The sequence below is a fragment of the Ochotona princeps genome, chromosome 16 (assembly GCF_030435755.1).
Source record: "Ochotona princeps isolate mOchPri1 chromosome 16, mOchPri1.hap1, whole genome shotgun sequence".
In the NCBI taxonomy this organism is placed as follows: domain Eukaryota; kingdom Metazoa; phylum Chordata; class Mammalia; order Lagomorpha; family Ochotonidae; genus Ochotona; species Ochotona princeps.
Genome location: NC_080847.1, coordinates 27,526,914 through 27,553,569, shown reverse-complemented (window position 1 = coordinate 27,553,569; position 26,656 = coordinate 27,526,914). Strand labels below are relative to the sequence as shown.

Here is a 26,656-nt window from a genome sequence, read left to right as displayed (position 1 = left end):
ATGCATGGGAGACCTAGAAGAAGCTCCTGGCTCCTGATTTCTGATCAGCTCAGGCCCCGGCTATTGTGACCACTTGGGGAGTGAACCGGCAGACAGAAGATCTTTCTGTCTCTCCTTCTCTCTGTGTATACCTATCTTTCCAACAAGAATAAATAAATCTTTAAAAAAAAATGCCATCTATAAAAAAGAAATGTTATAAAAAGAGCTTGCCTTGCCTGAAACCAAGAGCCAGGAACTTCATCCAGGTCTCTGTGTGAGTGGCAGGGGGCCCCAAACAACTGGGCCAACTTTTGCTGGTGCACTGATAGGAAGCTGGATTGGAAGTGGAGCAACTGGGACACAAACTGGTCACTGTGACAGTATCACAGGAGGCACCTTTACATCACAGCCAGCCTCTGGGGATAACTTTCATCTCATCCTTTCCTCCCCTACATCTCTCCGGCCCGTCTTGCCTGGCTGTTGTCTTCCTATCACGCACACATGGGTTCCTGTGGCCCACATGGGAGATGCCAATCAACGGAGTTCCTGGCTCTTGGCTTCAGCCTTGCTGCGTCACACCTGTTGCAGGTACTTGGGGAGTGAAGCAGCAGGTGGCAGATGCTTCTCTGATTCTCCTCCTCCCTCTGTCACTCTGCCTTTGAAATGAATATATTATAAATGGACAACTATATCCTAAAACATATTAAGGTGCACACTGTAGGTGCACGTGAGTGTTCTGCTTCAGAACCCTCTTCTCCTCTGGCCCTGTTCTCATTGAACTCGCCTTCTTCTACACTCCTAGTCTAGGCCCTGGGAGCCAGTCCTTAGCATCTCAGGTGGGAAGGAACCATACAGGTCATTCCAGGCCAGCGTTTTCTAAAGCAAGGTTCACAGTTACTTATCTTCATGGGAACTCCCTTGCCCCTAGTGCAAGGCTCTGATAAGTCCTGTCAAGGAACCTGTCTCCCTTCAGCTAAGCCACGGTTGCCCAAAGTTGCTGACACAGTCCTTGCTCTCCCAGGATGATGTCACACAGAACCAGGGTTCGCAGGAACCCACTTTGGGAAAGGCCAGTCGGCCTGAGCCTCCCACTGCCCGTCATTACTGATGGAGACCTAGGTGGGGGTCAGGCCTAGGTTTGGCCGTGTACACATTGCACAGTGAATACACAGACAGCAGTCCCTTCCTCTTTTGGGAGGGAAGTTTGGAAATGAGACGAGATTGGTTTCAGGCCTAGAAGACCTTCTCGGCTGAGCCCAGAGAAGAGCAGAGAGGTGGGCTGGGAGGATGGGAGCAGATGGTTAGGCTGGGCTGGCTGTCTCCCTCTCTCAGTCCTCCCTCCCTCACCTTGGGGGCCACACTCAGAACTTGCTGCACCGCTCTCCCCCTGCGTGGAATTAGCAGCACATGAGGTTTAATGCAACCGGCATTCAGAGGCATCTTTGACAGTTGGGGCCGCTTTCCCCATGAAGCCACATGGAAGGCTCAGGGACCCTGGCCCTGGCCCCCGGGGAGGGTCAGTGTCTCTCGCCTCACCTGCTGTTGCTCCTGCTCCTAAGCCTGGGCTCCACTGCGACCTGTGCACAGCCGAGCTTCTGGCCGGGGGTTGTGGTTAGGATGTGGCTGAGGGTTTAGAGCAATGGGGATGGGGGAAGGGTGTGGCCCAGTGCCGAGCAGGTGACAGCCGCCTCCGACTGCCACCCATTGTCCTGACGGTGAGTCAGGTGTCCTCTCTTCTCTCTTGACACCTGCCCCTTCCCTACCCTTCCAGATCCTCCCCCCCCCCCCCACATCCAAACCAAACACAGGAGACCAAAATGAAGTAAGCCCAGGGACCCGCAGAGACTCAGAAACACATTTGTTCCTTAGCATGACCCATCATGCTCAAGCAACCCTCCCTCCCTCCCACTGGGTACAGCACACCCCAAGGCAGAGGCAGGGGGCGGGGCACTCTGCCTTTCCCATAGAGCCCCTATAAAGGCTGAGCCAGCTCTAGCTACATTCAGAGATGCCAGTTAGGCAGGATCCCACCTCAGATGCTCACCCACTGCCCGCCCATCCCTGGGGTGGTGTGGGAGAGGGATAGGAGCTTCGTTTTTTTATTCAGCCTTAAGGAGCCAGGCTGGGAGGTGGCTTAGCTGTCCCCAGCAGAGGCAAGCTCTGCAGGCTAGAAGACCAAGCAGGGCTTCCTGTAGGAAGTGGCATGTGAAGGGCCAATTCAGACTGCTTAACTTGGAGCACAGGGGCAGCCTGTAGTTTCGAAAAAAAAAAAAAAATCTCCCAGTGTGCCATGTGACAGATTTCACCTAAACCAGCCTGGCTAAATCTCAGCCCCATGAAACCGTGGCTGTTATAATCTCCCTCTCTTATCTCTCCCTTGCCTTCCCTTCCCATTCTCCTCCCCCAAAGGATGGGAAATCTTCAAAGAAGAAGATGTATCACTGTAAGGATACAGCCCAAGAAATGGGCCAGATAAATTATTAAAACACATGAAAAGACACCGAGTGGCGGGCTAGGAGCCCTCATCGGCCGAGCTGCGGCACCCGCACTCCCTCCATGGTGGACAGTACCCTGGTGATTTCTGGGGAGTCCTTCCTCCGAGTCTGAGACACCTCTCTGGCTCCTCACTCTGGGGCCAGCTGGTCAGGAGGAGGGTGGGGTCAAGGTCCCAAGGGCAGCTGAGCCCGGGTGCCTGCTGGGAGTGGGGGTGGGGGCTTTGTGTTTGGACATTTGGGATTGACTTCCCCCAAGACTCAAAGTAGTAACTGCAGTTTTAGTTCTTGCTTTTATCTCTTTTTTGAACTGCAAAAAGAAATCCCCAAGGGGGAGGAGGGATACTTTTTTTTTTTCATCCTGAAAGAAGAAAGCCAGGACCGGTTGGAGGAAGTAACCAACTTTCTAAGTGCTGGGAGCAAGAACCCTGGGCGTCTTGCTTTGATTTACAGGCATGCTGGTACGATGGGGTAGGGGATCGGCAGGAGACAGACACACAGCCAGCCCCCGCCACTTCCTTTTCCTGGCGAGGGGCCTGCAATGCACACCCCTGCCAGCCCCCACCCTGGTATTTGGCTCTGCTCTCACATTTTCTTGTAGCTCAGGGGTCCTTGCTTTGTCACTCCTGATGATTGGGGCTGTTTAGTGACAGCATGGGGAGGGGGACGCTGCCCTGTAGAGGGGAGGAGGTTTAGCAGCAACTCCTATGCTGCAGGACAACACTGCTTGGTATAGCTGGGGTTGCCTTCAAACAGACCGTCTGTTGGCTCACTCATTACGTTGTTTCTAGCCATTCTCCCTACTCCTGCCCCAGTACAGGGTAGGTCCCATGAGGATGACAATTATGACAACTGCCTTTTTTATTCCTGGATGGGTCTTCAACAAGGCTGGCACTGCCTACCTGTGTTCCCACGTAGGACACTCTTTAGTGGTGGGATAGTCCTTCAGTTCGGGCTGCTCTGGGACTGCTCTGCGTGCTAAAAGGCAGTCAGCAGACCCGGTTCGGTTCCTGATGATGTCGCTGATGGGCTGCGTGGTCTTGGACAAGTGAACTCACCTCTGGCTCTGGAAAGCTGCTATTTTTCCAGAATAAGTCCAAGTCTGCCTCCATGAGCAGTTGTGACCTGGGACAAGACCAGAAACACAGCAGGTGATAGATAAGGAACATGACTACAGTAGTGTTCTGTGTGGCCCAGCCCTCCCTGGATGAACGTGTTCTGTGGACAGCACCCACGCACCTGCTTACAACAGAGTGTGTGGGAGGATGGAGGGTGAAGAAGATCCAGCTGGGTAGAAAGACTTAGGCCTCTGCAGGGCCAGGAAGCCCCAGGTCTCTTGAAACATGTGAACGCTCCAGATCTGTACTGTCCAATAGAGGAGGCAGTAGCCACAGCCATCGCTTGCGGGGCACCCAGTGTGCCAGGGGCTGGGTCTGACTGACCTGTTCAGAACAGGGCAGAAGAAACAGTGTGAAGCGACTCTTGTGTTGAAATCATAATATCTGGGATAAGTAAGATATGAATATTCACAACAATTTCCTTTTGTAAAGATTAAAACACAGTACTGTTACATAGTGGATTTCTATTGCCCAGAGCCAAGATTCCATTTTACAGATCACAAAACTGAGGTTCCTACAGAGGATTTCACCCTAAAGGGCTGAGCTGGTCTCGCTTCCTCCCAGCTAGGGGTTTCCTGTCACTTTGTCCTCAGGCGACCTGGTCCTAGGGGGAGTTTCACACAGTCCCCCTCCTCCGCCATCGTGTCCCCCCAGCAGGGCAGGCATCCTTTCTGAAAGCCACAAAGGTAGCGAGGAACCTCTGTGTCGCTGCCCTCTGCTCCACGGAGACCTCCCCAGACAAAACAAACCAACCCTTAGGTCTGGGGAACTGCAGGGAGGAGCGAAAACCGAGGAAGATCAAAGCCTTGGCGGTTACCCCCTTCCGGGCCACGCAGCTTGGCAGTGCGCCCCGACCCCGGGTGGGCACCCACAGGCCAGGGACACTCTGGGCCACTCTGGCCTCTGGTACGCTCACTGCCGTCCGTCGCCCCTGGGGACCGGCTTGGCCCACGCCGGCTCGAGTGGTGGGTTGGGGGGAGGGCTTCTCCGGGGGTCGTCCATCCGAAACCCTAGAGAGGATGGCAAGGGGGCCATTGGGGGCGGAGAAGCGAGCAGTTCTGCGGGAGACAGCGGTGGGAAGACGACAGCAAGGGACCCTGCCGCGTGGGCTCTTCGCCCCGACCTCAGTCTGCCCACCTGTAAACTGGAACCTCCAAGTCCCGCCCTGCCCGTTTCTTCGATGAAATCCAGGGAGAGGGAGGCGGAGGCCCGGCCGCGAGGACGGGGGCCGCACCCAAACTAGGAGCGGAGGGTAGCCGGGGTCCGTCCCAGGGCGCCTCCCGGCTGGAGCCGCCCCACTCGGGTCCCCAGTCCGGGGCCCCCGGGATAGAAAAGACCGCCGCAGCCCGGAGCCCAGCGCGGACCGCGCCCCTCCCGCGCCGCCGCAGGCCCCGCCCCGGCCGCCCCCGCCGCCGCCCGCCTCGCCTTTGATGCGCCGCGCCCGGCCAATGGGCGCGCGGGGAGGCGCGGGGCCGCGGCGGCGGGCTGGGGGCTCGGCGCCCGGGCGTCAGTCGGGCCGCGGCGACGGCGGCAGGAACGCGTCCGGGCGCCCCGCCTCGGGCTCCGCTCGGCTCTGGGTGTGCTCCGGAGAAGGAGGGAGAGGGCGCGGCAAGGCGAGGCGAGGCACAGGGCCGGCGGGCCGGGCGCATGGCTTAGGACGGCCCCGGCCGCCGCGCCCCCCCAGCATGGGGAAACTTCACTCCAAGCCGGGTCAGTGTCCCCGCCCGCCGCGCGCTGGCCCCGCCGCTCGTCCCAGCCCCAGCCCCGGCCTCGGCCGCTGCCGCCGCCACCGCCGCCTCTGCTAACTCTCTCCCTCTCCTTTCTTTCCGGCTCCCGCCACCGCCGCCGCGCGCGATGTGCTGCAGCCGCCGTGTGCAAGCGCAGGGAGAGTCCGGAAGGTAGGGGCGCGTGGGGGCGCCACTTGGGGTTTGGGGGTGGGTGGGCGGTGCGGACCGGGCAGCCAAAGGGCCCAGCGCGCTGGACTCGCAACTACTGCCCCCCGCCCCGCTCCCCGGGTAGGGTGGCGTGCCACTCTTCTGCCCCTCAGCCCCCTGCCCGCGGTCCTGCGCTGCTCTTCTGACCCCACAACCACTCCCCCTCTCCCTCTCGCGTCCCCACTCAGTGCTCAGACCCCTAAGTGCCTTCCCCCAAATCCTTGACCCCCCAACCCTCGCTGGCCCTAGCCCTGCCCCCTCTCCCGGGGTCGTGGTTCCGGTCCACTGCGCTCCCTCTGCTGACACCATCCCTCTGCTTCGCAATCCTGGTGTTCTCCCTCCCCCTCCCGCCAGCTCCTCCTCTGGGCTGGGGTACAGGTCACCCCTCTTTCCTTTTTGGGGTTCTCCTGCTCACCTGTTCCCCGCGCTCCCAGCGCTCTGCTGTACACACCCCTTCCCTCTAGCTCCGGGGTAACTTTGGGCACGGGTGGGCCAGACTCAGGGGTTTCCCGTCTTGCCCGCCGCAGGTGACAGCTTCGCCGTGAGCGCCGCCTGGGCTAGGAAGGGCATCGAGGAGTGGATCGGGAGGCAGCGTTGTCCAGGTGGTGTCTCAGCACCCCGACAGCTGCGGTTGGCAGGCACCGTTGGCCGAGGCACCCGGGTATGATCTTCCACCTCCTCTGCCCATTACTTCATTTCAGACTCAGACCTGGGCCCCCAAACCCTCTCACCCCAACTTTCAGCACCCTTCTGGTACAGCTCGTTAACCCCAAACTCCCTTTGAGCTACCCCTTGCTTCCTCATGACCCTGTGCCCTATGCTTTGGGAAGATCCGTAGCGCTCAGGCAGGCACCCTCACCGTGTGTAGGGAGCTCTGGAAGCAAGGTCCCGGGTGAAGAGGACCGGCAAGCCCACGAGAAGGGGGGGCTTGTCTGTGCCTGAAGGGTCTGAAGGTATTGGTGTCACTTTTGCTTGTCACTGGCCACTGCTCCTAGGTGGAGTTGAGGCCACGATGGGGAGAGTAGGCATTGGGGTAACATGGGGGAGCAGGGCAGTGCCAGCCTCCTTCTGTGTCTTGAGTGTTTGCAGTATTCCTCTGGGCCATGTGCCCAGGGCCCCCAGTAGAGCAGGCTGCCATCTGGCTGGCAGAGTCAGGAGCCCTGGGACCTCACAGGCGCAGGGGCCTCCTTGTGCTGTGGCCCCAGGCCTCCCCCGACCCTAGTCTTTCCCCATGGGCAGAGCCAGGAGGGTGCACGCAGGTGAAGGGGGTGGGGCGGTGGCTGCAGCCCCAGCTCTTGGCCTGTGAGCTCCGGAACTCGGCATGGGGCTTTCAGGCGCAGGCTGCGTGGAACTCTCGCAGGCTGCGGATCAAAGGATGAATCAACTTTTTGATGTGACATTAAATTTTTTTTTTTTTTAACTTAGAGGGGGAACAGACTGAGTCGCAGGTCTGGTTAGTTCTTTGGTCTTGTCCATGGGCTGGAGAGAAGCTGGTGCAGTCCTCAGATGTGTGTGTGTGTGTGTGTGTGTGTGTGTGCTTGGGTGGGGGACGGGGCACTGAGATCGGGTGGGGGAAGGCCCGCGGAGCACGCCAACTCCTGTGCACAGATGAAATAACCTCTGGGTCTGGGAGAAGCCCCTTGCCCCTCCCCCGCCATGCTTAGCTGGGTGTCTTTTCTCCGTTTCTCTTCATCTGTTGGCTGGGTTGGAATTGGAGCTGCTAAACCCTAGTGAAAGGTCAGAACTTGGTGGGTGGGGGCGCGGCAGCCGGCGCCCTTTAAAAACAGAACTACAAACTTGCCTTTCTTCCCCCCACCATTGCTCGTTTTTGATCTCCGTATTTATTTAAAGGCCCGATGAAAATGATCCAATTTAGCCATAGGAACAAATGCAGCTCAAGGCAGAGGCCAAGTGAATGGGCTTCCATTAATCACGTTTTGGGTTTTTTCAGCCTGTTTATTTTTACAAAGTATTCCTGCGGAATGACATTTATTTGCAGTTCCTTTTCTCTCTCTCTCTCCCCCTTTTCTTTTTCTCCTAAACTGCCAGGCAGCTTTTGCTCCATGCTAGAGGGGAGACTTGAAATACGGCGAGGGCTTACTTCAATTGACTTTTATCTTCAAAGCCATAACAAATGTTCCCCGCATGTTTTTGGTGTGTCTCCTTGGCATCCAGGCTCGGAGGATGGGAGGGAGGAGGAAAGAAGGAGAGGCAAACAAAAGTCTGTCGTTTTTAATTAAATAGTAGTGTTCCCAGCAGGAGGGGGTACCGCGCCAGTAAAAGTTGCCCATGGGGGGGAAGTGAGGGCGAGGGTGGGTGGGGAGGTGGCCCAGCTTCAGTCTGTGGCTTTGGTGAAGTCACGGAATTCAGTTGCCTGCTTTCTTCCTCCAGCTGAAGACAGCATGGAATGGCCCCTTCCCTCCCTGTCTCCCCCCCCACCACCAAGAAATGCTGAGGAGTCATTAATATTTGTTCAAAGTACGTTTGAAGATGTGAGGCGAAGAGCCATCGGCGTGACATGTGGCCGGTGCTTGGAGGGTGGGCCCAGGCATCAAAGATGTTAAGTGTGTGTGGTGTGTGTGAGGTGGGGGAGGGGGGAGGGGACAGGAGGAGGGGTGGTTTGCCTTCCTCTTTGGGCATTGTTGGGAGTGCCTGGGACCTGGGTCCTGGTGTTCTCTTGAGGCTTTAACTGGCCAAGCCTGCAGGGTGTGTGTGTTGTGGAGGGGGGTGGGCAGCAGGTGTGCCCTGGGGGCTGGTTAGCGTGTGCCCAGGTGTGGGACAGTGCTGGGAGCCCCTGGAGGGTGGGTTTTCGTCTTCATCATTCTCTGTGTCTTTCACCAGAGAAAAAGAAAAGCAACTAGCATGCTACACCTCTGATTGTGAGGTTATTGGATAAGAAGATGCTGAGTTCAGAGGAAGATGCGAGAGTCTGTCCGGCTGGAATGCCCACAGCTTGGGAACCACTGAGATGCTGAGCCGAGGGCACTGGGAAGTGGGCAGTGGGCAGCAGGTGACACCCCTCGCCCCTGTCCTGCCCGTCTAGTTTAAGCATGAGGAGGGATTGGCTGACACTTCCTTCCGTACTATCCTGCATCAGGATGCAGGAGGGCGTGGGCTCCAAAGTCGGCTGGGTTCCTGGGCTGGCAGGGGTCCTCCAGCCAGGCCCTGGACCGTCCTCAGGGAGTAGCCTGTCCCCAGAGCTGCTCAGGTCACATTGGTGGCTTGTCAGACTAACATTATCTTTATCACACTGATAAGGACTGTTTATTAAGTGCCTGTGTGTGTCAAGCACCTTGCTTACATTATCTTAATCCTCCCCAAAGCCTCCTGGAGTTGCCAGCCAGCTAGTGTGCACTGGGGATTTTCCTCCTTTCTGTGGACAGGAAGTCCTGCACGGCCAGGTCCTGCTGCATAGCGTGGACCTGGGAAGTGGTGTTTATGCATGCCCAAAGAGGGCCACACTGACCAGCTATTGAGGGGCTTGACACAGGCTGATGAGGGGCAGGCAGAGGCGAAAGAACTCCCACGTGCTCTCTTGTCTGCTCGGCAGGGTCTCAGGAGCTTGGTGAATGTTCGGGGTGGGTCTAAGACCACACCAGGTCCCACATGCCAAGGCGACCACTCTGTCCTGAGGCTAGGCCTTCTGTCTTCCGAGTGCAGGTGTTAATGAGACCAGCCTCGGCCACGGTTGTTTGTCACCTGGAGCGAGCCACTTTACCTTGGTACAGAGGTGCTTCACAAAGTTTGTGGCAAGTGGAATTAGATATTTATTTTGCTGCAAAAAAAAAAAAAATTGAAGTCTACATATATGAAGGGTCTTGAAAGAACTCATGGAAAATCTGTGTTATAAAAAACTGTATAGATTCAGGATTTTTTTAATACCAAAAGTTGTCTTTTTTTTTTTTAAAGATTTATTTACTTGAAAGACAAAGTTTCAGAGAGAGAGAGAGATTCCTTCTATCCGCTGGTTTGTTTCCCAAATGATTGAAACGACCTAAGGCTGGGCCAGGCCAAAGCCACGAGCCAGGATCTTCTTTCAGGTTTTCCATGTGGGTGCGAGGGCCCGCACACTTGGGATATTTTCTATTGCCTTCCTAGGCTATTAACAGGGAGCCAGGTCAATGTAATAACGAAACTTGGAACAGCACCCATATGGAATGTTGGCACTGCAGGCATAGCTTAACTTGCTATGCAACAGCACCAGTCCCACAAAACTTAACTTTTAACTTTCAAGTTTTTCAGTGAGCTTTTTGATGTATTCTCTCCTCTCTTTCTCTTTTTAAATTTTATGAACTGTTTTATTGATTTATTTTGTTTTGAAAGGCAGAATTACAGAGAGATGGGAGACAGAGATCTTCTGTCCACTGGTCACTCCCCAAATGGCCATAATGGCTGGCGCTGAGCCAATCCACAGCTGGAAGCCTCTCTGGCTCTCCTATGTGGGTACGAGGGCCCAAGCACTTGGGCCATCTTCTGCTGCTTTCCCAGCCACATTAGCAGGGAACCCATAGAAAGTGGAGCAGTCAGAATTTGAACTGTTGCCCATATGGGATTCTGGTGCCACAGTTGAAGGTTCAGCCCATTATGCCACAGCATTGGCTATCTGTTCCTTGGCTAGATTGACTCTTCAGAGGGAGTAGGACCTGGCAGCCAGGTCCTGACAGGTTCGACCCCTGGGCTGTGAGGGGCAGAATCAGGCTGTGTCACTGAGTCCCTTCTGCCTGCTGGTTCACTTGCACAGAGGGAGGCTAAGACTGGCTTCTGACCTTTGCATGTGTGCATAATGAAGGCCAAGGGTGCCTGAGCTCGTAGGACAACCGGGATCGACTGAACAGGACCCATGTTGTCAGAATGAGAAAATCAGACCAGTGTCGTGGTTCCCCAGATACTGTGCAGCAATGGCACCAGGGGTCACGGAGGGAGCCCATTGGAAGTACCAGGCATAAGCTGGGCAGTCAGAGAATCTGTGGCTGGGAGAGCTGGATGGACCCAAGTGAGGAGAGTGGCAGAGGCAGCCCTGGGTGCCTGGGGCCCTGCTCCCATGGAGTGTGTGTGTATGTGCGTGCGCACGCGTGTGTGCCCCACCAGGTTTTCAATTCCGCTCACCACCTTGGTTGAGAGAAAAGAGCTACCTGGAGGAACAGGCTGCCAGCGGTGGTACAGGCTGGCCTGCCTGCAGATCCAAGGTGGTTGCCAGGCATGTGGGTAATTTGATTAGGGGGCACCCAGTGTGTTCTGCTGTTTGTTGGGAGGGGATGAGGAGGGTACAGGCCCTGTTGGATGTATGGGACTGGGTGATGAGGTTGGAGGCCAGCCCAACTGCTGCCCGAGCCGTGGATTCCAGGGGAATTATCCTTGAATGATACCAGTTGGCACAATTAAAAGGCCCCATGTCTTCACCATATGGAAAGTGTTAGGCCTCCTTACGTGGTTTCAAAGCTATGTGCCGGGAGGTGGACTTGACATTTGAGGTAGAGCATAAATTAAATATTTGGTGTTTCAGAATTAAAAGATAATTTGCTTTGAGGCTGGTGGAGGACTCGGGGTGAGGCATGTGGCATCTGAATGTTCCGTAGTGGGTCACCTGCCTGCTGGGACCTCACTCTCACCCTGTCCTTTCTCTATGTGGGACCGGAAGCTGGAGCCGGGTAAGTGCTAGGCGGGGCACCTGAGTATCAGGGTATCCGGGTCCCTCTGGAATGGTGGGTCGTGTGCAAGGGTATGGGTGTGTCGATGCATTTTGGTGGTCTCTGGGGAAGGCCTTGATGGGGACAGGAGAAGGGGAGGTAACCCCTTCTTGTTGAAACTTTTCTTCTTGGAAAGAGAGAGGCTGGGGCCTTTCAGCCAGGCGGCAGGTGTGTTCTTGGCCTGGGGATTCAGGGACATCGTGTTGTAGAAAACCTGGAGAAGAGGTAACGGGAGAGGTATCTGCTGCATGTCACCCAGCAGGCCTGTCAGGAAGGTGAAGTGGGCAGGTGTACAGGGGGTGGCTGCAGGGGGTGGCTGCAGGGGGTCCTCGTGTCCTGCACGGGGAGTTCAGGCAGGGACTGGACTGTGTCCTCGAGGGCTTCACACATCCAGGCTGAACTGTCTCGGAATGCCCAGGGCACGTGGGAAGCCTTTGGTGTGTAATGAGTGAATAAATGAGTGAAGACAGGAACGGTCCCCCATCCTGGCTTCCTTCCATGTCAGCCAGCTCCTTCCCTATATCCTTGCTTCCAAGTTCTGTCTCTTGCGCGAAGTGCAGGAGTGGTCCCAGGCCTCTCCTTCCAGGCACTCTACTTCATTAGCTCATTAAACGAGTATTGAGAATGAATTGTTATTCAGTATCCTGACAGTCCCCAGGCTACCAGGCTACCACGCAGCGGGATATAGTGGACGATGATGGAGACATGGCGGATTTCCTCTTGGGGGCTTCCTGTCTAAGGAAGGAAGCAAATGGCAGCTAGCAGACATTCACCACATAGGCAGTGGCGGGTGTGGGCCTCAAAGAGGCACCTGTGCGGGAGGGGATGGCGGGGGTGGGGTGCTGTTGTCTTTGGAAGGTGGACTTGGCCTGGAACCTGGCATGTGGCCTTGGGCCTGCAGGTTGGCTAAGGGCTGTGGCTTTGCAGCCTGTGGGGCATGGAGCCCCTTCCTGCTACTCCGTCTTCTTGGAAAACCCTGAAAGTTGCTGGTTACTGGCACCTTCAAGTCCCTGCTCCTCTGGGCAGGTGTGTGGGGTAGAGCAGGGTGGCCAGTTCGTGTGTGGCTCGGGCTACAGGCACGTTCCTCTGGGCTGATGAATGTACAGTGTCACAGCTTGGGCGGTAGGAGGGGGGCACTGAGCCCAACGGCTGGAGCAGATTGATGGCACTCTGCAGCTGTGGTGCTGGTAAGGAGGGCCCAGTCGCTCTGCTTTGGGGATGCAGGGGCAGCTGTGGGGGACGGGGACACTGGCTAGCTCAGAGACCCAGGGAAGCATCTCCAGGGCTCAGGTAACAAGAGGTTATGACAGCTAACTCTAGAGCGAACCCATCTTGCCCCAGCAGTGTCTAAGGGAGAAGGTTCCTTGCCTGGCCTCATATCACTTCTCTAAGAAGCCTGCTGAGGCACCCTGCAGCCAAAGGACAGCTATGCTGGCTGCAGGGAAAAGGCAACGCTGGGAGCCCAGGACCCTGAATCTCCCACTTCTCCTGCCCCACCACTCTAGGACTTATGTAGCCTCGCTCAGCGGCTGTGGATTCCCGGCATGCTCTGGTTTAGAAACTTCTGGAATTTTGAGGTCGCCTGTTGGATTCCAAAGCCGGCACTTCCGGCTGCCTTCTTGACTTTCTCTCTCTCTCTCTGTCTCTCTCTCTCCCTTTCTCACACACACACACACACACACACACACATTCCTTCTCTCTTGTCCCTCACAGACATTCTTTCTCTTCCTCTCGCTCTCCTCATTCCTCCCCCCGCCCCTTTGAGTCCCCAAGGAAGGAAAAAATTCAGACTCTCACAAACAAAATCGCTGCCATTCTATCCGCAGGAGAACTGAGGCAGGCGCCCAGAATGTTCTGGAAGCTGCGCCAGTGAGGGCTGAAGGCCTCAGTTGTTGAATCTGGAAGTGGGGCTTTGATGTCACTGGCTCCGTTTATCCTGGGAGGCTGCCGCAGACTCAGGCGAAGAATGGCCTGGAGGGGAAGCTTTTCCACAAACAAGCACTCCCCAGGCATGAGTAACCCTTTGATAACTTCCCAGGGAAGCAGACGGGCTGTTTGTGCGTGTGGGCACCGGTCAAGGTGGGCCCCTCTGCTGAAGTCATCCTTGGACTGGCCGCTGCACACATGGGCACTCAGCAGTGTTGTCTGCTTGCCGTGCCAGGGCGGGTCCTGGGTCTGTGTGTTTAAGGGGGCTCCCAGAAATCTGGCTGGACTTCATGTCCCTCCTGGTCAAGCCATTCAGGCTGTGGCGTGTGTGTGTGTGTGTGTGTGACACCTTTAAGAGTGCCACTTGGTGCTGCTGGAGGGCGTGGCCGCACAGTGATGCTGGCTGAAGGGCCCTCCCCTCAGAAGCCAGGTGACATCATCTGTTGTCTGCTCCTGCTGCTACTATGGGTCACGCCGGTGGCCCCTCGAGACAGGTTCATCCCAGCTCTGGGAAACAACACAGTCCTGTGTTCATGGAATTTACAATCTGGTCAGAAGCAGCAGATCCTGTTGAAGACAGATGGGTCAGCTTTAGGTTGTGAGGTGTGCCTTGGAAAACTCTTGGGTACTTTGAGGACATGAAAATAGGGATCAATCCCCATCTGGGTGGTGAGCCACTCCTTGGGTGTTTGACCTCCTTGCCCTCCTGGACGTGGGCTTACAAAACCACGGAGATGGGCAGCACACAGCCCTTGCCTCCCAGCCTAGAGAGCTAAGGGTTCTACATGCCCGCTTCTCTGCTCTTACTATGTTGCTTAGCTTTTCCTACACTCTGTTTCCTAACCACCCGGTATGGTGTCTGTTGCTCATCGAGAGTCTGCGTTCCTCAACTCGCGGCTTGCTAGTAGTGTTTAGAAAATCAGGGTTAATGATTGGATTCGATCAGTACTGAAGGGGCTTGCTTCCTCCCCTCCCCGCTCCCCCGTCCTGTGGGCTGGCTGATTTGCAAGCCTGATCACCAAGGTTGGATTTCCTAGTGTTCATCCTCCTCCACGCTCCCAACCACATAGCCACATCCTTCTCTGGTGAATGGATTGCAGGTGGCCCTTCTTACCTGTGGCTTCCACACCTGTGGCTTTCACCAGCTGCAGATCTAAAATCCCCGGGGCAGGGCGGGGAAGGAAACTGCACCTGCACCAATGTGCAATGTGCAGATGTTTTTCTCTGGTTTTGACTCCTCCAAACGATGCCGTGTGACAACTAGTCAGATTGTAGTAGGTGTTATGGGTCACCCAGAGAGGATTTTAGGGCTACAGGAGCCTGTGTGGAAGCGCCAAGCAAGTCTGTGTCACTTTAAGAAGGGGACGTGGGTTTTGGTACCCATGGGGAGTTCTGGAACCTTCTCTGACAGGTGCAGAAATGTGGTTGTGCCCTTTACTGTCACACCAGAGTTTATTGTGCTTGGGTCTTTGCAAGTTAGATTTGCATTGGGTTTGGGAGGATGGATCCTGAGCAACCAAGACAGCATTGAGGGAGTGTCCTGGGATGCAGGGGCTTAGAGGTCTAGGGTCAGGGATTAAAGCTGAGAGTCAGGTGAGCTGGAGGAAGGGCCTATCAAAGGTTATAGCCACGGTCATGGTCATGGCACCACAGGCCTGTGGTGAAGAGCACTATGTGATGTGTGCGGTGCTGCTTGAGGTTTTAAGACTGAAAAGGGGACCTCGTGTGAGCAGCAGGGTGGTGGTGTGTGGGGTGGGGCCAGGGCAGGAGGAAGAAGTGCTTGGGAGGATGAGGAGGAGTTGAGGGAAGTGCTCTGGGGGCTCGGTGGACCCAGGGTCATCTAGGGAGCCCTGGGGAGGTGACAGCAGGCAGGGGACCAAGAGGAGTAGACCTGGAGGTTCGGTTAGAGGACAGGTGATCCTGGCTGCACCTGGGGGACCCTGTAAGACTCAGAAGCCTTGCAGAGCTTCCAGAGGTGGGTGAGCAGTGCGTGTGTGTGTATGTGTGTGTGTGGCGGGGTGGGGGCGTGGACAGGAGAGCAGCTGGAACTGGCAAGTGTGGGGACCTGTGACCACCTCCAGGGCAGAAATGGCCAGGGGAGGCCAGAGACCAAGAATGTGACCAAAGCTAGTCAAAGCTGTGGCCATGGGAACCTCGCTGTATTGGACATGTATTGCAGAGGCAGGAAGCAGCTGAGGAGGAAGGCCCCAGTCTCTGTCTCTGACCATCTACTGGATCCAGGAGCCTATAGTCCTCCTTGGAGGTGGACTTCTGGGACAGGTGGAGGGACAGAGAACAGAACCACCAGCCCGGCCCCAGCGTCTGACCCTGGCCAGCAGAGCTGACTCTGCTCCCTGCTTCTTGGAGTGGCTCGAAAGACCTGCAGCATCAGGTGGTTGCAACTGCCTGGTGCCAAACCAGCGCGTGGCATGCATTATTGAAGTTATAAAAACACCAGTGAGGCTTGGGGGATTGGGAAAGGATTCTGTGAAGGAGGTGGCAGGAGAGTAAGGCTTTGGAGGATGGGGAGACTGAGATCAGGGGCCCCAGAGGTTGCATTCATGAATGAAAGCAATAGGCTGATGGGGGACTTCCAGGAGGCGGGGCCGGGTGCCCTGGGGAACACATCTCCTGTCTCAAGGGGGCAGAGCCGCTCAACCATAGACCTGGTGTGGCCTTGTCAGCTGGTCATTAAAGAGAGTCTAGCCACTTGGATTTTATGTGAAACCTTCCCCACTGAAAAACTTGTTGTCCAATAGTACTTCCTGGGATGGTCTGTACAGCCACACTTAGCTGGAGCTTGGTGATTTGGACCTGGGAGTTTGGTGGTGATGGTAGGTGGCGCATCTGTATGTTTGTGATGATGCCACGAAGGCAGGTGACTTCAGAAAGATAAGTTTATTTTGAGGCAAAAGTTTTGAAATACGTGCACATGGAAGTCTTCAAAAAAGTTCATGACAATGTGTAATGTGGGGCTAGTGCTGTATCATAGGAGGTTAAAGTGCGTGTGTGCATGTGAGAGAGGCAGAGAGTCTGCCATCCAGTGTGGGCCTCCGATATGGGTGGCAGGAACCCACATAGTTGAGCCATTCCTCCTGCTGCCTAGGAAGCTGGAACTGGGGTCAGGTCCAGTTCTGGAACCTGGGCATTCCCATACCGGCTATGGGCATTCCAGGTGGCATTTTAGAATTGTGTCTGCACAGCCATCTGAAAGTGGAACCAGATGGCCGCCACCCCCCATACCCATTTTAAAAGCAGGGGTCCAAAGTGTGGTGCCACTCTGAGACTTGGCAGGCATTCTCTTCTTGAGCCTTTGCCGTTGTCCTGTGCCTCACCGCCCTCTTGCCTAGAGCAGTAGTCGGGGATTCAGTTTGGGAGTCGGGAGGTGCAGCCCGCACCAAGGCCGGGTGCTGGAGGCCGCAGCCGTGTTGTGTTTAACAGTAGGGCAGTGTGGGAGTGGCATGTGGATGGGACGGGCGCAGTGACAAAGGGGCTCAGGCTGCTGTACCCCAAGGACCAGCATGTGCGTATTGGAGATGCCGGAGAGTGGCCAGAGCTGTGAGGCATCAGACTTTCTGCCTAGTGAACCTCTTCCTAACTGGGTGGCTTTGGGCCGGATGTTGGTATGGTCGTAAATGATCCTCAGTCTGCCCATCTGTGGAATGGGTAGAGTAATTATAGTTGGCACCTTGCAGAGTTGATAGAAAATACAGCAAGTGTTGTCCCTCTTTTTGCTGTGTGCTGGTTAGTGATCTCCCAGATGTGTGCTGAAGTGCGATGAAGAACAGGCCATGTGGAAGGAGAATGGGGTGGAGAGGTTCTACAGCAGACCAGGCAGCGGCACTGAAGTTGTGGAATCTCAGAGGGTAACGAGGGACTCGTGAGGACAGGGTTGGTGAGAGTGGTCCAGGCAGAAAGCACAGGATATGCAAAGGCCGGGTATGTGTGCAGGTTGCCGTGCCGAGAACGTCTTCAGCCAGCTTCCTGGTGTGTGACTTGGGGCAGCAGTCGGGAGTGGCGAGTGGTATCACAGCCTACCCACTGCAGGTTGGTGCGAACTAGGGAGGGCTGGGAGGAGGAATCTTGTCATCCTGGAGGTGCCCTGTGCTGCCCATGCCCCCTGCCTGTGAGGATGGAGCAGGAGTCCAGGGTGCGATACAGCAGAGCCTAAAGGCACTTCCCTGCGTGGCAAGGCAGGCAGCATTGAGGGTTGGGGAAGGCCCAGGGTGGCTCTGTGTGCACAGGAGGCTGCTGGGGCTGCTGGGCCCCTCTCAGAGGCCTGGGCTGGCCGCAGCTGCCCTCAGTGGGTTTGGGGTGTCAGGAAGGTAGCCACCCTCCCTCCCTGTGTCTAGCTTCCAGAGGTCATGACTTGTTCCTCTTCCTTTCCCTGCCGTGATCTGGAAGGCCACAAAGACAAGAAGATGGTTGCCTTTGCAGTGGGCCCATGGGGTTCTCCTTGCTGCCCTGGTCCCGGCCAAGTCCAGAGGGGCACTTTGGCTCGGTAGGTCCTGGCCGCAAAGCCCCTTTCTCACTGTGCTGTGGCTGCAGGCCTCCAGCCGTGGTCACTGCCCACTCTGTGCGGCCTTGTGCTCAGGCATTGCCACCTGCGAACCTACTGATGCCAGGTCCTGTGCCAAGCACTGTGTGCATTTCATGTGTAGATTTCAAAAGTTTGTTTTTGTCCCCCAAATAAAATAAAATTATCTTTGAATTCCATTCTTTTTTTTTTTAGAGTCAGATATACAGAGAGGAGGAGAGACAGAGAGGAAGATATTCCATCCAATGATTCACTCCCCAAGTGAGCCGCAAAGGCTGGTGTGCGCTGATCCGAAGCCGGAAACCTGGAACCTCTTCCGGGTCTCCCACACGGGTGCAGGGTCCCAAGTCTTTAGGCTGTCCTCGACTGCTTTCCCAGGCCACAAGCAGGGAGCTGGATGGGAAGTGGAGCTGCCGGGATTAGAACTGGCGCCCATATGGGATCCCGGGGCGTTCAAGGCGAGAACTTTAGCCGCTAGGCCATGTCGCCGGGCCCTGGATCCCATTCTTCCGCAAGTTTTTGAAAGTCCACTTGCACGGCTGTATTCTCACAGCACGGTTAGGAGGAAGCTGTTACTATTAAGACCCCAATTTCACCCCTGGGGGAGACTGAGGTTCTGAAGAAGCCTTCTGCCTTGCCCAAGGTCATGGCTTTGGGAGGTGACTTCCTGTTCTTGTGGGATTCAAGTTCATCTCAGTCTGATTTCAGAGCTCTCTTAACTTAGTACAGGTTTTTTTTAAATGGTGGTACAATTCTGTTCGTGGCTCATGTAGCCAGTTTAGTGATCAGCATTTTAAAAGATGAAATGGGAAATAATAAAAAACCATGAGAAAACATCCCAGGGAGGTGACGTGAATCTTGTTTTATGTCACTTCTTGTTACATACTCGAACACGTTCATATAAAGGCTTGTTAGAAGATGTACTCCTCACTGAGGGGGGGTGATCAGAATGTGAGAAAAAAAAAAACCAGTAGTGCAGGGGCCCGGCGGCATGGCCTAGCGGCTAAAGTCCTCGCCTTGAACGCCCCAGGATCCCATATGGGCACCGGTTCTAATCCCGGCAGCTCCACTTCCCATCTAGCTCCCTGCTTGTGGCCTGGGAAAGCAGTCGAGGACAGCCTAAAGACTTGGGACCCTGCACCCGTGTGGGAGACCCGGAAGAGGTTCCTGGTTCCTGGCATCGGATCGGCGCGCATCGGCCCGTTGTGGCTCACTTGGGGAGTGAAACATCGGATGGAAAATCTTCCTCTCTGTCTCTCCTCCTCTCTGTATATCCTGCTTTCCAACAATAATAAAATCTTAAAAAAGAAAAACAGTACTATTTGATCACTGGTGCAGGGGGAGGGCCTTTTTTAAAAAAGAGTTATTTATTTATTTGAAAGGTAGAGTTACAGTGAGAGAGAGAGACAGAGATCTTTCATCTCCTGGATCAACTTCCTAAATGACCACAGTGGCCAGGGCTGAAGCCACGATCCAGGAGCTTCACCTGGGTCTCTCACGTCGACACAGAGTCCCCGGGTACTTGAGCCAACCTCTGCTGCTTTTTCAGGAACATTGGCAGGGAGCTGTATTGTGAAGTGGAGCAGCCAGGACTTGCACTAGCGCCCATCTGGGATGCTGGTATTGCAGGCGGTGGTTTCACCCATTATGCCACAATGCCAGGACCAAGGTGGGGAGTTCTTGAATACCTAGTTTGACCCCCTGGCTTTCCTGCTCACTAGTGTGTGATCTTGGGCAAGTTCCCTACCATCTCTGTGACTTTTTTTTTTTTTTGAGATTTATTTTGATTTGAAAGGCAGATTTACAGAGAGACGGAGAGACAGAGAGAAAGCCTCCATCTACTGGTTTACTCCCCAGATGGCTGAAATGGGTGGAGCTGGGCTGGCCCGAATCTTGGAGCCAGGAGCTTTTTCTGGATCTCCCATATGTGTGCAGGGTTGGGGACCTCCGCTGCTCTCCCAGGTACATCATCAGGGAGCTGGAAGGAAAGTGGGGCAGCCGGAACTCAAACCAGCACCCTTATGGGATATAGGCACTGAAGGTGGAAGCTTAATTCACTGTGCCACGGTACTAGCCCTGGCATGCCTACCTTTTCTTTCTTGGCCTGTGAGCCTTTGGCTGTTTGTCTTTTTGGCCACTGCAGATGCTCCTGGACTTTGCTTTCTTACTGACCCATCCCTGCCCCAGGGGAGGGGGAGAGTGCCGAGACTGGGATGCTGGCAGCCTCTTACCTGGGAAGCCAGGACCTGCAGGCTGTATCCTGCAGGGGAAGACATGGCTGGGGTCGGGGATGGGACAGAGCTCTGGGTTGGGGACCCTGAGCCTGTGGTGGCCATTCCTTGACCGTGGGGTGTCTGTGGTGTGCTCTGTGGCCTGAGGCAAGGGGTAGGGGGCTATCTCCATGACTAAAAACTGGTCTGAAACTTCACATTTGACACAGTTCAGAGGATGCCCCCTGGCGGGCAGTTTGTCTGTGACATAGTTGGGGCAGCTGGAACTGCAGGCTCTGACCTGCTCAGGTCAGGTCTTACTGCTCTCAGATGGCCGCCACCCCCACCCAACTCCCCCGGCATGGCTGTCTCAGACATTCAGTTTCCTGACGCCCGCCGGCTCCCCAAGAAGGCCAAAGTGGGCACTGCCAGAGCTGCTCAGGGGTCAGGCCTGCAGTTGGCAAGGCCGCGTGCCCTCAGCCAAAGCAATTTACAAGTGCAGCTTGGGTTGAGGGGAAGGGCCTGGCCAGGGGCATGAATACTGGCAAGTGGGACTCTCTGGGGTCCTTGGTGTGGTCTGCCGGGAAGGATGGGGCCTCTCTGGTAGGGAGAGAGAGAGAGGTGTCGAGAGGCAGGACGCAGAGAAAGGATTGATCATAGGTGCGCGTATTGTGTGGTCAGTGGATTTGGGCTCCTGGTGGTCACTGTGGGGTAAGCAGGAGCTGGGTTGAGGGAGTGACAGTAGAAAGAAGACTCCAAGACATCAGAACTGCTTGGTTGTGAGCAGAAGCTTTCCAGGAGCTCCGTGACAGGTGTAGCCATCTGTGTTGAACAGGCCCAGAGGCAGTGGTACAGCCATCACACGATGCTCTGTGTAGCGGGCGAGGGAGCAGGGTGAGGCCACACCTTGCCCACTGGCAGGAAGGAGCCCCGAGATGCGGGTGCAAAAACCCAAATGGATCCTACTCCCAGGCCTTGCTGGATACCAAAGGCTTCCCAGGCCAGAGTCTCTCTGTATGTACAGGGACCTAGAGAAAGGTCCAGAAGGATAACACTGCCAGACCCCTTTTCTCAAGAAGTGAGGAATTTCATGTTGCACACAATCCATTTCTACAAGTGTTTCTACACTAAACAGCTGCTTTTTGTTGTTTACGGGGAAAAAAAAATTATCCCGTTTGGGAAGGGAAGTGAAGGGTAGTGTGTGCAGGCGGCCTTGCAGGGCTCCGTGGCGAGGACTTGGAGAGAAAGCAGCAGCCAGAGACCTCCTCCCCAACTTCCTGAGCTGCGGCTGCTCTGTCCTGGGTGACAGCTGTGCCTGCTGGGAAGGGCAATGGGTTGTGCAAGAGAGAGGGGCTTCAGAGGTGCTGGTGATGCCCACCCATTTGTAGGAGCCGTGAGGACCCAGCGGGTGACCGTGCAGGGGACCATCGTAGCTCCTGGCTTGTAACAAGCTCCCTGTTGATGGCTTTGTCTGCTGCCTCCCATGTCGGCCACCATGGCCGTGTCTGCTTAAAGCATTGGGTGAGGGGATGGGGGTCGAGGACTCTCTGATAGTTAATGATGCCTCTCTTTGAAGGGATGTCAAGCTGGAAGGAGGAAAATGTGAAAAGCTCTAGACCATGCAGACTGACAATGTTCTAGGGCTAGAAACAATCTGTTGGCCGTAGCCATCACCTGCCTGTGGCTATTGAGCAGGGAGTGTGGCTGCCATACTGGAGGAACTGGATTGTGAGGTATGTTCTGTTGAAGCGATTCACCTATAGATTTAGCATCCCCAGGAGGCTACCGTGTCAGACAGACTGTGCAGTTCCCAGCTAGTGGAGAAGACCCAGCACCGCGGGGTGGCAGGCCACTGCCATGGGTACACCTTGGAGTGCTCATAAGTGTTGTTGCAGATAAGTGGGTGGTGTGGCACCTGCTCTGAAGGCTGGTACCTGGGGTCATCTCAGCCTTCCTAACCTGGGCTGTGCCCCGCCCTTGACCACCTCTCCTGGCTCTGCTGGGTGAGGCATTAAGCTGGCTTTTCAGCAGCCACTGTTTGTCTGGGACTGTGCGGCTCACAGTGCTTCCCTCACAGAACTTGTCTGGCATTTAATACTTGCAGAAACCTGGCCTGAATCAGTATTGTGACTGTGGGGAAACCGAGGCCAGGCTGCCAAGTGCTTGGGACAGGAGCTTTGTGTCTCTGCCTTGTGTCTGGGAAGCCTTCTGTGATGCTTGGTTCAAGGGGTGTCTGCCAGGTGGATAAAGCCCAGGAAAAGCCTAGCAGCATGGCCGAGGACACCCAATCAGTGAGGGATAGGAAGTCAGATCGTATCCCTACCAGGCCCGTCTCCTCTTGCGGAGGGAGTACTCTGCTTGCTTCTCCCCTGCCCTTCAGAAAGGCCCTACACCTTCTGGTAAGTGAAGTTGTCCACCTGGTCAGACAAAACATCAAGAAATTCTAAAGTCATGCTAAGGGCTATGCAGCACCCAAGAAGCCCCCTGCCTACCTGCAGCTCCCAGACCCCCTCTGCTGAGGTTTCTGCTCTTGTAAATTCCTGAAGATGCTTCTTGCCCTGCCCAAATGGCAGCAGCTGCCGGGGCTGCAGAGCCCTGGTGCCTGTAGGTTGATAGAAAACTCTGTGTAAGGAACCTTAGGCTTTTTCTTTAAATGATGCATGTTACGCATCTGATGCTGCACCTTGCCATTTTAACTGTATTTTGGAAATCAGAGCACATTTATATATAATGCAGTCTTACAGGCTTTGCAGCTAGTCTTCCGTTCTAAGAATGGGCCATAGTTTGTTGCACCCATCCCCTGTTGTTGGGCATTTAGATCCTTTATGGACTTTTGCCTATAGTTGGGTTTATTTATTTCTTTGAGAGGCACACACACAGAGAGAGAGAGAGCTCCCATCCTTCCTGGTCCACTCCTCAACTGCCTACAACAGCCGAAACCCAGAGCTCCCACAGGGGTGGCAGTAAACCAGCCATCACCATTGCCTCTCAGGGTCCTCATTAGCAACCGGGCTGGAGCTGGGAATTGAACCAGAATATTATGATGTGGGATACAGGGCCAGTGTTGTGCCACTGTGGGATAAGCTGTCGCCTGTGATACCAGCATCTCACACAAGTGCTGGTTTGAGTCCTGGTTTCTTCATTTCCCACCCAGTTCCCTGCTAATGCACCTATGAGGGAAGGGGAAGATGGCCTAAGTGTTTAGAACCCTGCACCCACATGGGAGACCCAAATGAAGTTCCTGACTCCTGGCCCCTGCCTGGCCCAGCCCTGACTGTTGTGTCATGTCTCCCCTCACCCCCGCACCCATAATTGCATTTCAAATAAATCTTCAAGAGCATGTATGATGTAGCTCACTGGCATCTTAACCGTTGGGCTCCGTGCTTCCCCACTGGAGTGGCTTTAGAGCCGTGGTTTGTGTCACTGTGGGTGTGTGTCCACACCTGCTTGTGCCCAGTGCGAGCATTGCACACCCTGACATGACCCCCAGATGTAGGTGTCCTACTTTTCTGCCAAAACCAATGTCTCGCGCCCTGTTTGGTGTCTTCAGAATGCATTAGGGAGGCAGCCCCAGGGTAGGGGAGAGATTATGGTCAAGCAGGAGGGCCTTTGGGTGAACTTCCAGCAGACCAGACTTGCAGCTTCAGCAGGAAGACAATGTTCTAGCAGATGTCCAGGCAGGACTCACATGCGTGTTTCAAACCAATCCCTGTGCCTCTGACGGTCTTGGGCCGTGTGCCTTGCCCCTTGCCCCTCCTCTAAAGAGAAAACGACTTGGGATGAGAGACCTGTGGGCTGTGCACCGTGTGGGTGGGACCAGCAGCTGTAGCTGGGGAGAGTAGATGAGGACAGCCTGACTAGGAAGATGAGCTGACTTTCGGGGGAGAACCACTCACCCTCTGATATATTGAATCTTCAGGGGCTTGCCACCTCCTCCAGGCAGCCCATGTGGGTCACAGCCTTCTTTTTACATCCTGTGGGTGCAGGTACAGGTGGATGCAGTTGTAGACAGCTGAATCTACTGAGGTCTTCTCAGGGAAGGCTCTTCCATCCCGCACTCCAAGGCCTCCCTAGCCCCAGGTTCTGGACTCCTGCTTAGTTTGAATGGCTTTTTCAGAATTCCTGGTTGCATGATTTAACTGCTTTTCCACCTGCGCAAATCTTCACTCAGTTCAAGGGGGCAGAGAGCTCTGGGCCTGGGCTTCCCCCTTGGGTTCATTTTGAGCTGTGCTGACATTGGGCTTTGTATCTTCGCTTTGTAACATGGGCAGGGCAAGACCCACCTCTTGGGGTGATTTCCAGGATGCAAGGAAAGAATGCACTGGACCATTTGAGGTTTAGCACGCAGGAAGAAGCTGGGAGAGGTGCCCAGCAGCCCTGTCTGGAGCTGCTGATACTTTCTGGAAGATTCCTGCTAAATCCACCTTTCTGATTTTGGGACTCGACTGTGGCTTGGTGGATGAAGAGGTTCTAAAAGGGCATCGCATGTGTGGCACAGGTGCTCCCCTGGGTGCTTCTGCATCCATAACTGGGGAAACTAAGGCCGAGGCTTCTCTGGGTGTCTTTGGAGCGAGGCCAGTTCGATCGTGAGCTTTGGCATTCTAGTCTTGCCAAGGCAGAGGGACGGCTCACCTGTGCCTGGTGGCCTCTGGAGGGTGTTCCGGGCCCTCACAGGTCCTGAAGTCCAACTGCACTTCTGCCGCTTGCCAGGCTGGCCTGCAAGTCAGGGCTGGCGGGAATTGTTCTGGCAGCAATGTGAGCTGGAGCTTTGCTTTGAGTGTGTTAAGCCCCAGAGTCCCCTGGTTAACAGCATATCAATCACGGCGAGAGGGAGGACTGTCTCAGGCAGACATGACTTCATGAGCTTGTCATAGTGCCGGCCCCTGCCGTATTTCACTCTCCAGGATTTTTTAACTTTCAGAAAAGGAACCGCAGCTAGAGTTACCAAGCTCTACAGAAATATTTTTACTGGGCAGAAGATTGCTTGTTGGGGAGGGCCGGTTATTTCAGGCGACAAGCAAAGAACCCTTTATTCTCAGGTTCCCAGGGAGGAACATCTCCGGCCAGGAGGCCTGCATCTTGCATGGGTTATTGGACAGGCTGTGCTGCATTTCTGGTCTTTAAAGTGGATGATATGGGGTGGCTTGGGGTGGCCTAGGATTGGGAACTTGCTTTGCAGGCATCAGGAAACCCAAGGGTGCTGGGCTTGGGTGGGAGGGGGCAGGTCAGAGTGGTGCTTTAACCTGAGGGTGCATGGTGGTAGAGAGGGGAAGGAATTGGCGGTGGTGGGATGGCGTGGGATGGGGGAGTCGCCCGTATGTGAGGCCCCCATGGAAGGGACAGGATGTTGGGCTCAGTGCTGGCCCTGCTGCCTGTTTTCTTTCTTCTTTTTTTCCCCCCCTCTTAGTATTTACTTATTTGAAAGGTAGAGTGATTTAGTTGGGGACACAGTGGGTAAGACAGAGAAAATTTCCGTTCTCTAGTTCACTCTCCAAATGGCTGCAGTAGCCAGCAATGGTCCAGGCTGAAGCCAGAAGCCCAGAACTCCTGTCTGGTTCTCCCATGTGGTTGGCAGGAGTCTAAACACTTGGACTATCCTCTGCTGTAATTCTAGGAATATTAGCAGGAAGCTGGATCATAAGCGGAGCAGCCAGAATAACAACCGACGTGAGATTGCAGGTGTTGCAGGAGATGGCTTAGCTCACTGTACACAATGCTGGCCCTGGCTCTGCCTCTTACCAGCACATAGCTTGGAAGTACCTGTCAGCCAGGGATCTCAGTGTGCCAACCATATCAGAGAATGAAGTCGGCTCTGTACGTTCTCATCTACTCCATCCATGTTTTTAAGGGCACTTACTGGGCAGGGCAGGGTGTCTCTATAGCCACATTCTCAACCTCCCTCCCTTGACCATGCCTGTGAACCCAGAATGCCCGTGCAGTAGGGCACTTGGCAGCTGGACCACCTGAACAAGTGGGAAATTTGTGTCTCCCTGTGTAACACTACTTAACCCGTAAGTTCACAGCAAGGATTGCTTTCTGCTGGAAACAGAGTGGGATGCCTGGCCTGGTTCTGGTCAAGGGGGCTGGGTTGGCCCTTTGTCAGCCCAGCTTTGGTGCTCCCTGCCCCAGCGTGGGGGAAGGATGCCTGCTTAGAGTCGTGTTTGTGTCTGGAGCAGCCGTGGGTGTGTCCCACATGGACACAGTGTCAGGGTTGCTTTCTCTTGCCATCGTAATCCCTTCTAAGTCGGGGGGCTGGGGGGCTGATGTGTTACCTCCTGCCCCCACTTCACCAGTTATTTAGAGCATGAGCAAGAGTTTATCTTGTTCCTGGGAGATGGATGGCGCCGGCTCTGCAATGGCATCCACGTTTACAGAGTGGAATCTGGTGCCCAGAGCCGTCGGTAAATATTTTGGGCAGTTGGATTCAGCTGGTGCACAGTGGCCCACGGGTTGGGAGGTGGGTAGTTTTCTGCTGTGACTGTGCGTGAACTTGAACTTTGCTAATACATTGCCCTGTGCCAGGGCTTGCAGAATCCCTGCCTCCAGGGCTCAGGCCATCAGGGACCCCGCCCTTGACTTGTACAACTTTTGCAGGTGCAAATGCTTGTTTCCTGTCCTTGGGTCCCTGCCTCCCTCCACCTTCCTTCTCCTGCCACCTCCCTGTCCACTCAGCCCTGCTGTAACCTGCCTGGAGGCTGCCCCGTGGATCCCTGGAGCCTTGCTTTGCTTTGCTGGCACTACCTTTGTCTTGCCTAGGGGATTGGCCAAGTCAC

General features: G+C 55.1%; 1 protein-coding gene across 1 annotated transcript in view; it reads left to right on the top strand.

Moving 5' to 3' along the window:
• Positions 1–5,085: 5,085 nt before the first annotated feature.
• NKD1 (NKD inhibitor of WNT signaling pathway 1) overlaps positions 5,086–26,656 on the top strand; it is a 76,302-nt gene continuing 54,731 nt past the window's right edge. The window contains exons 1-3 of the mRNA XM_004583838.2: positions 5,086–5,299; positions 5,455–5,487; positions 6,051–6,184. Coding sequence (XP_004583895.2) covers positions 5,275–5,299; positions 5,455–5,487; positions 6,051–6,184 — 192 coding nt within the window. The 5' untranslated portion in view covers positions 5,086–5,274. The remainder of the gene's footprint in view (positions 5,300–5,454; positions 5,488–6,050; positions 6,185–26,656) is intronic.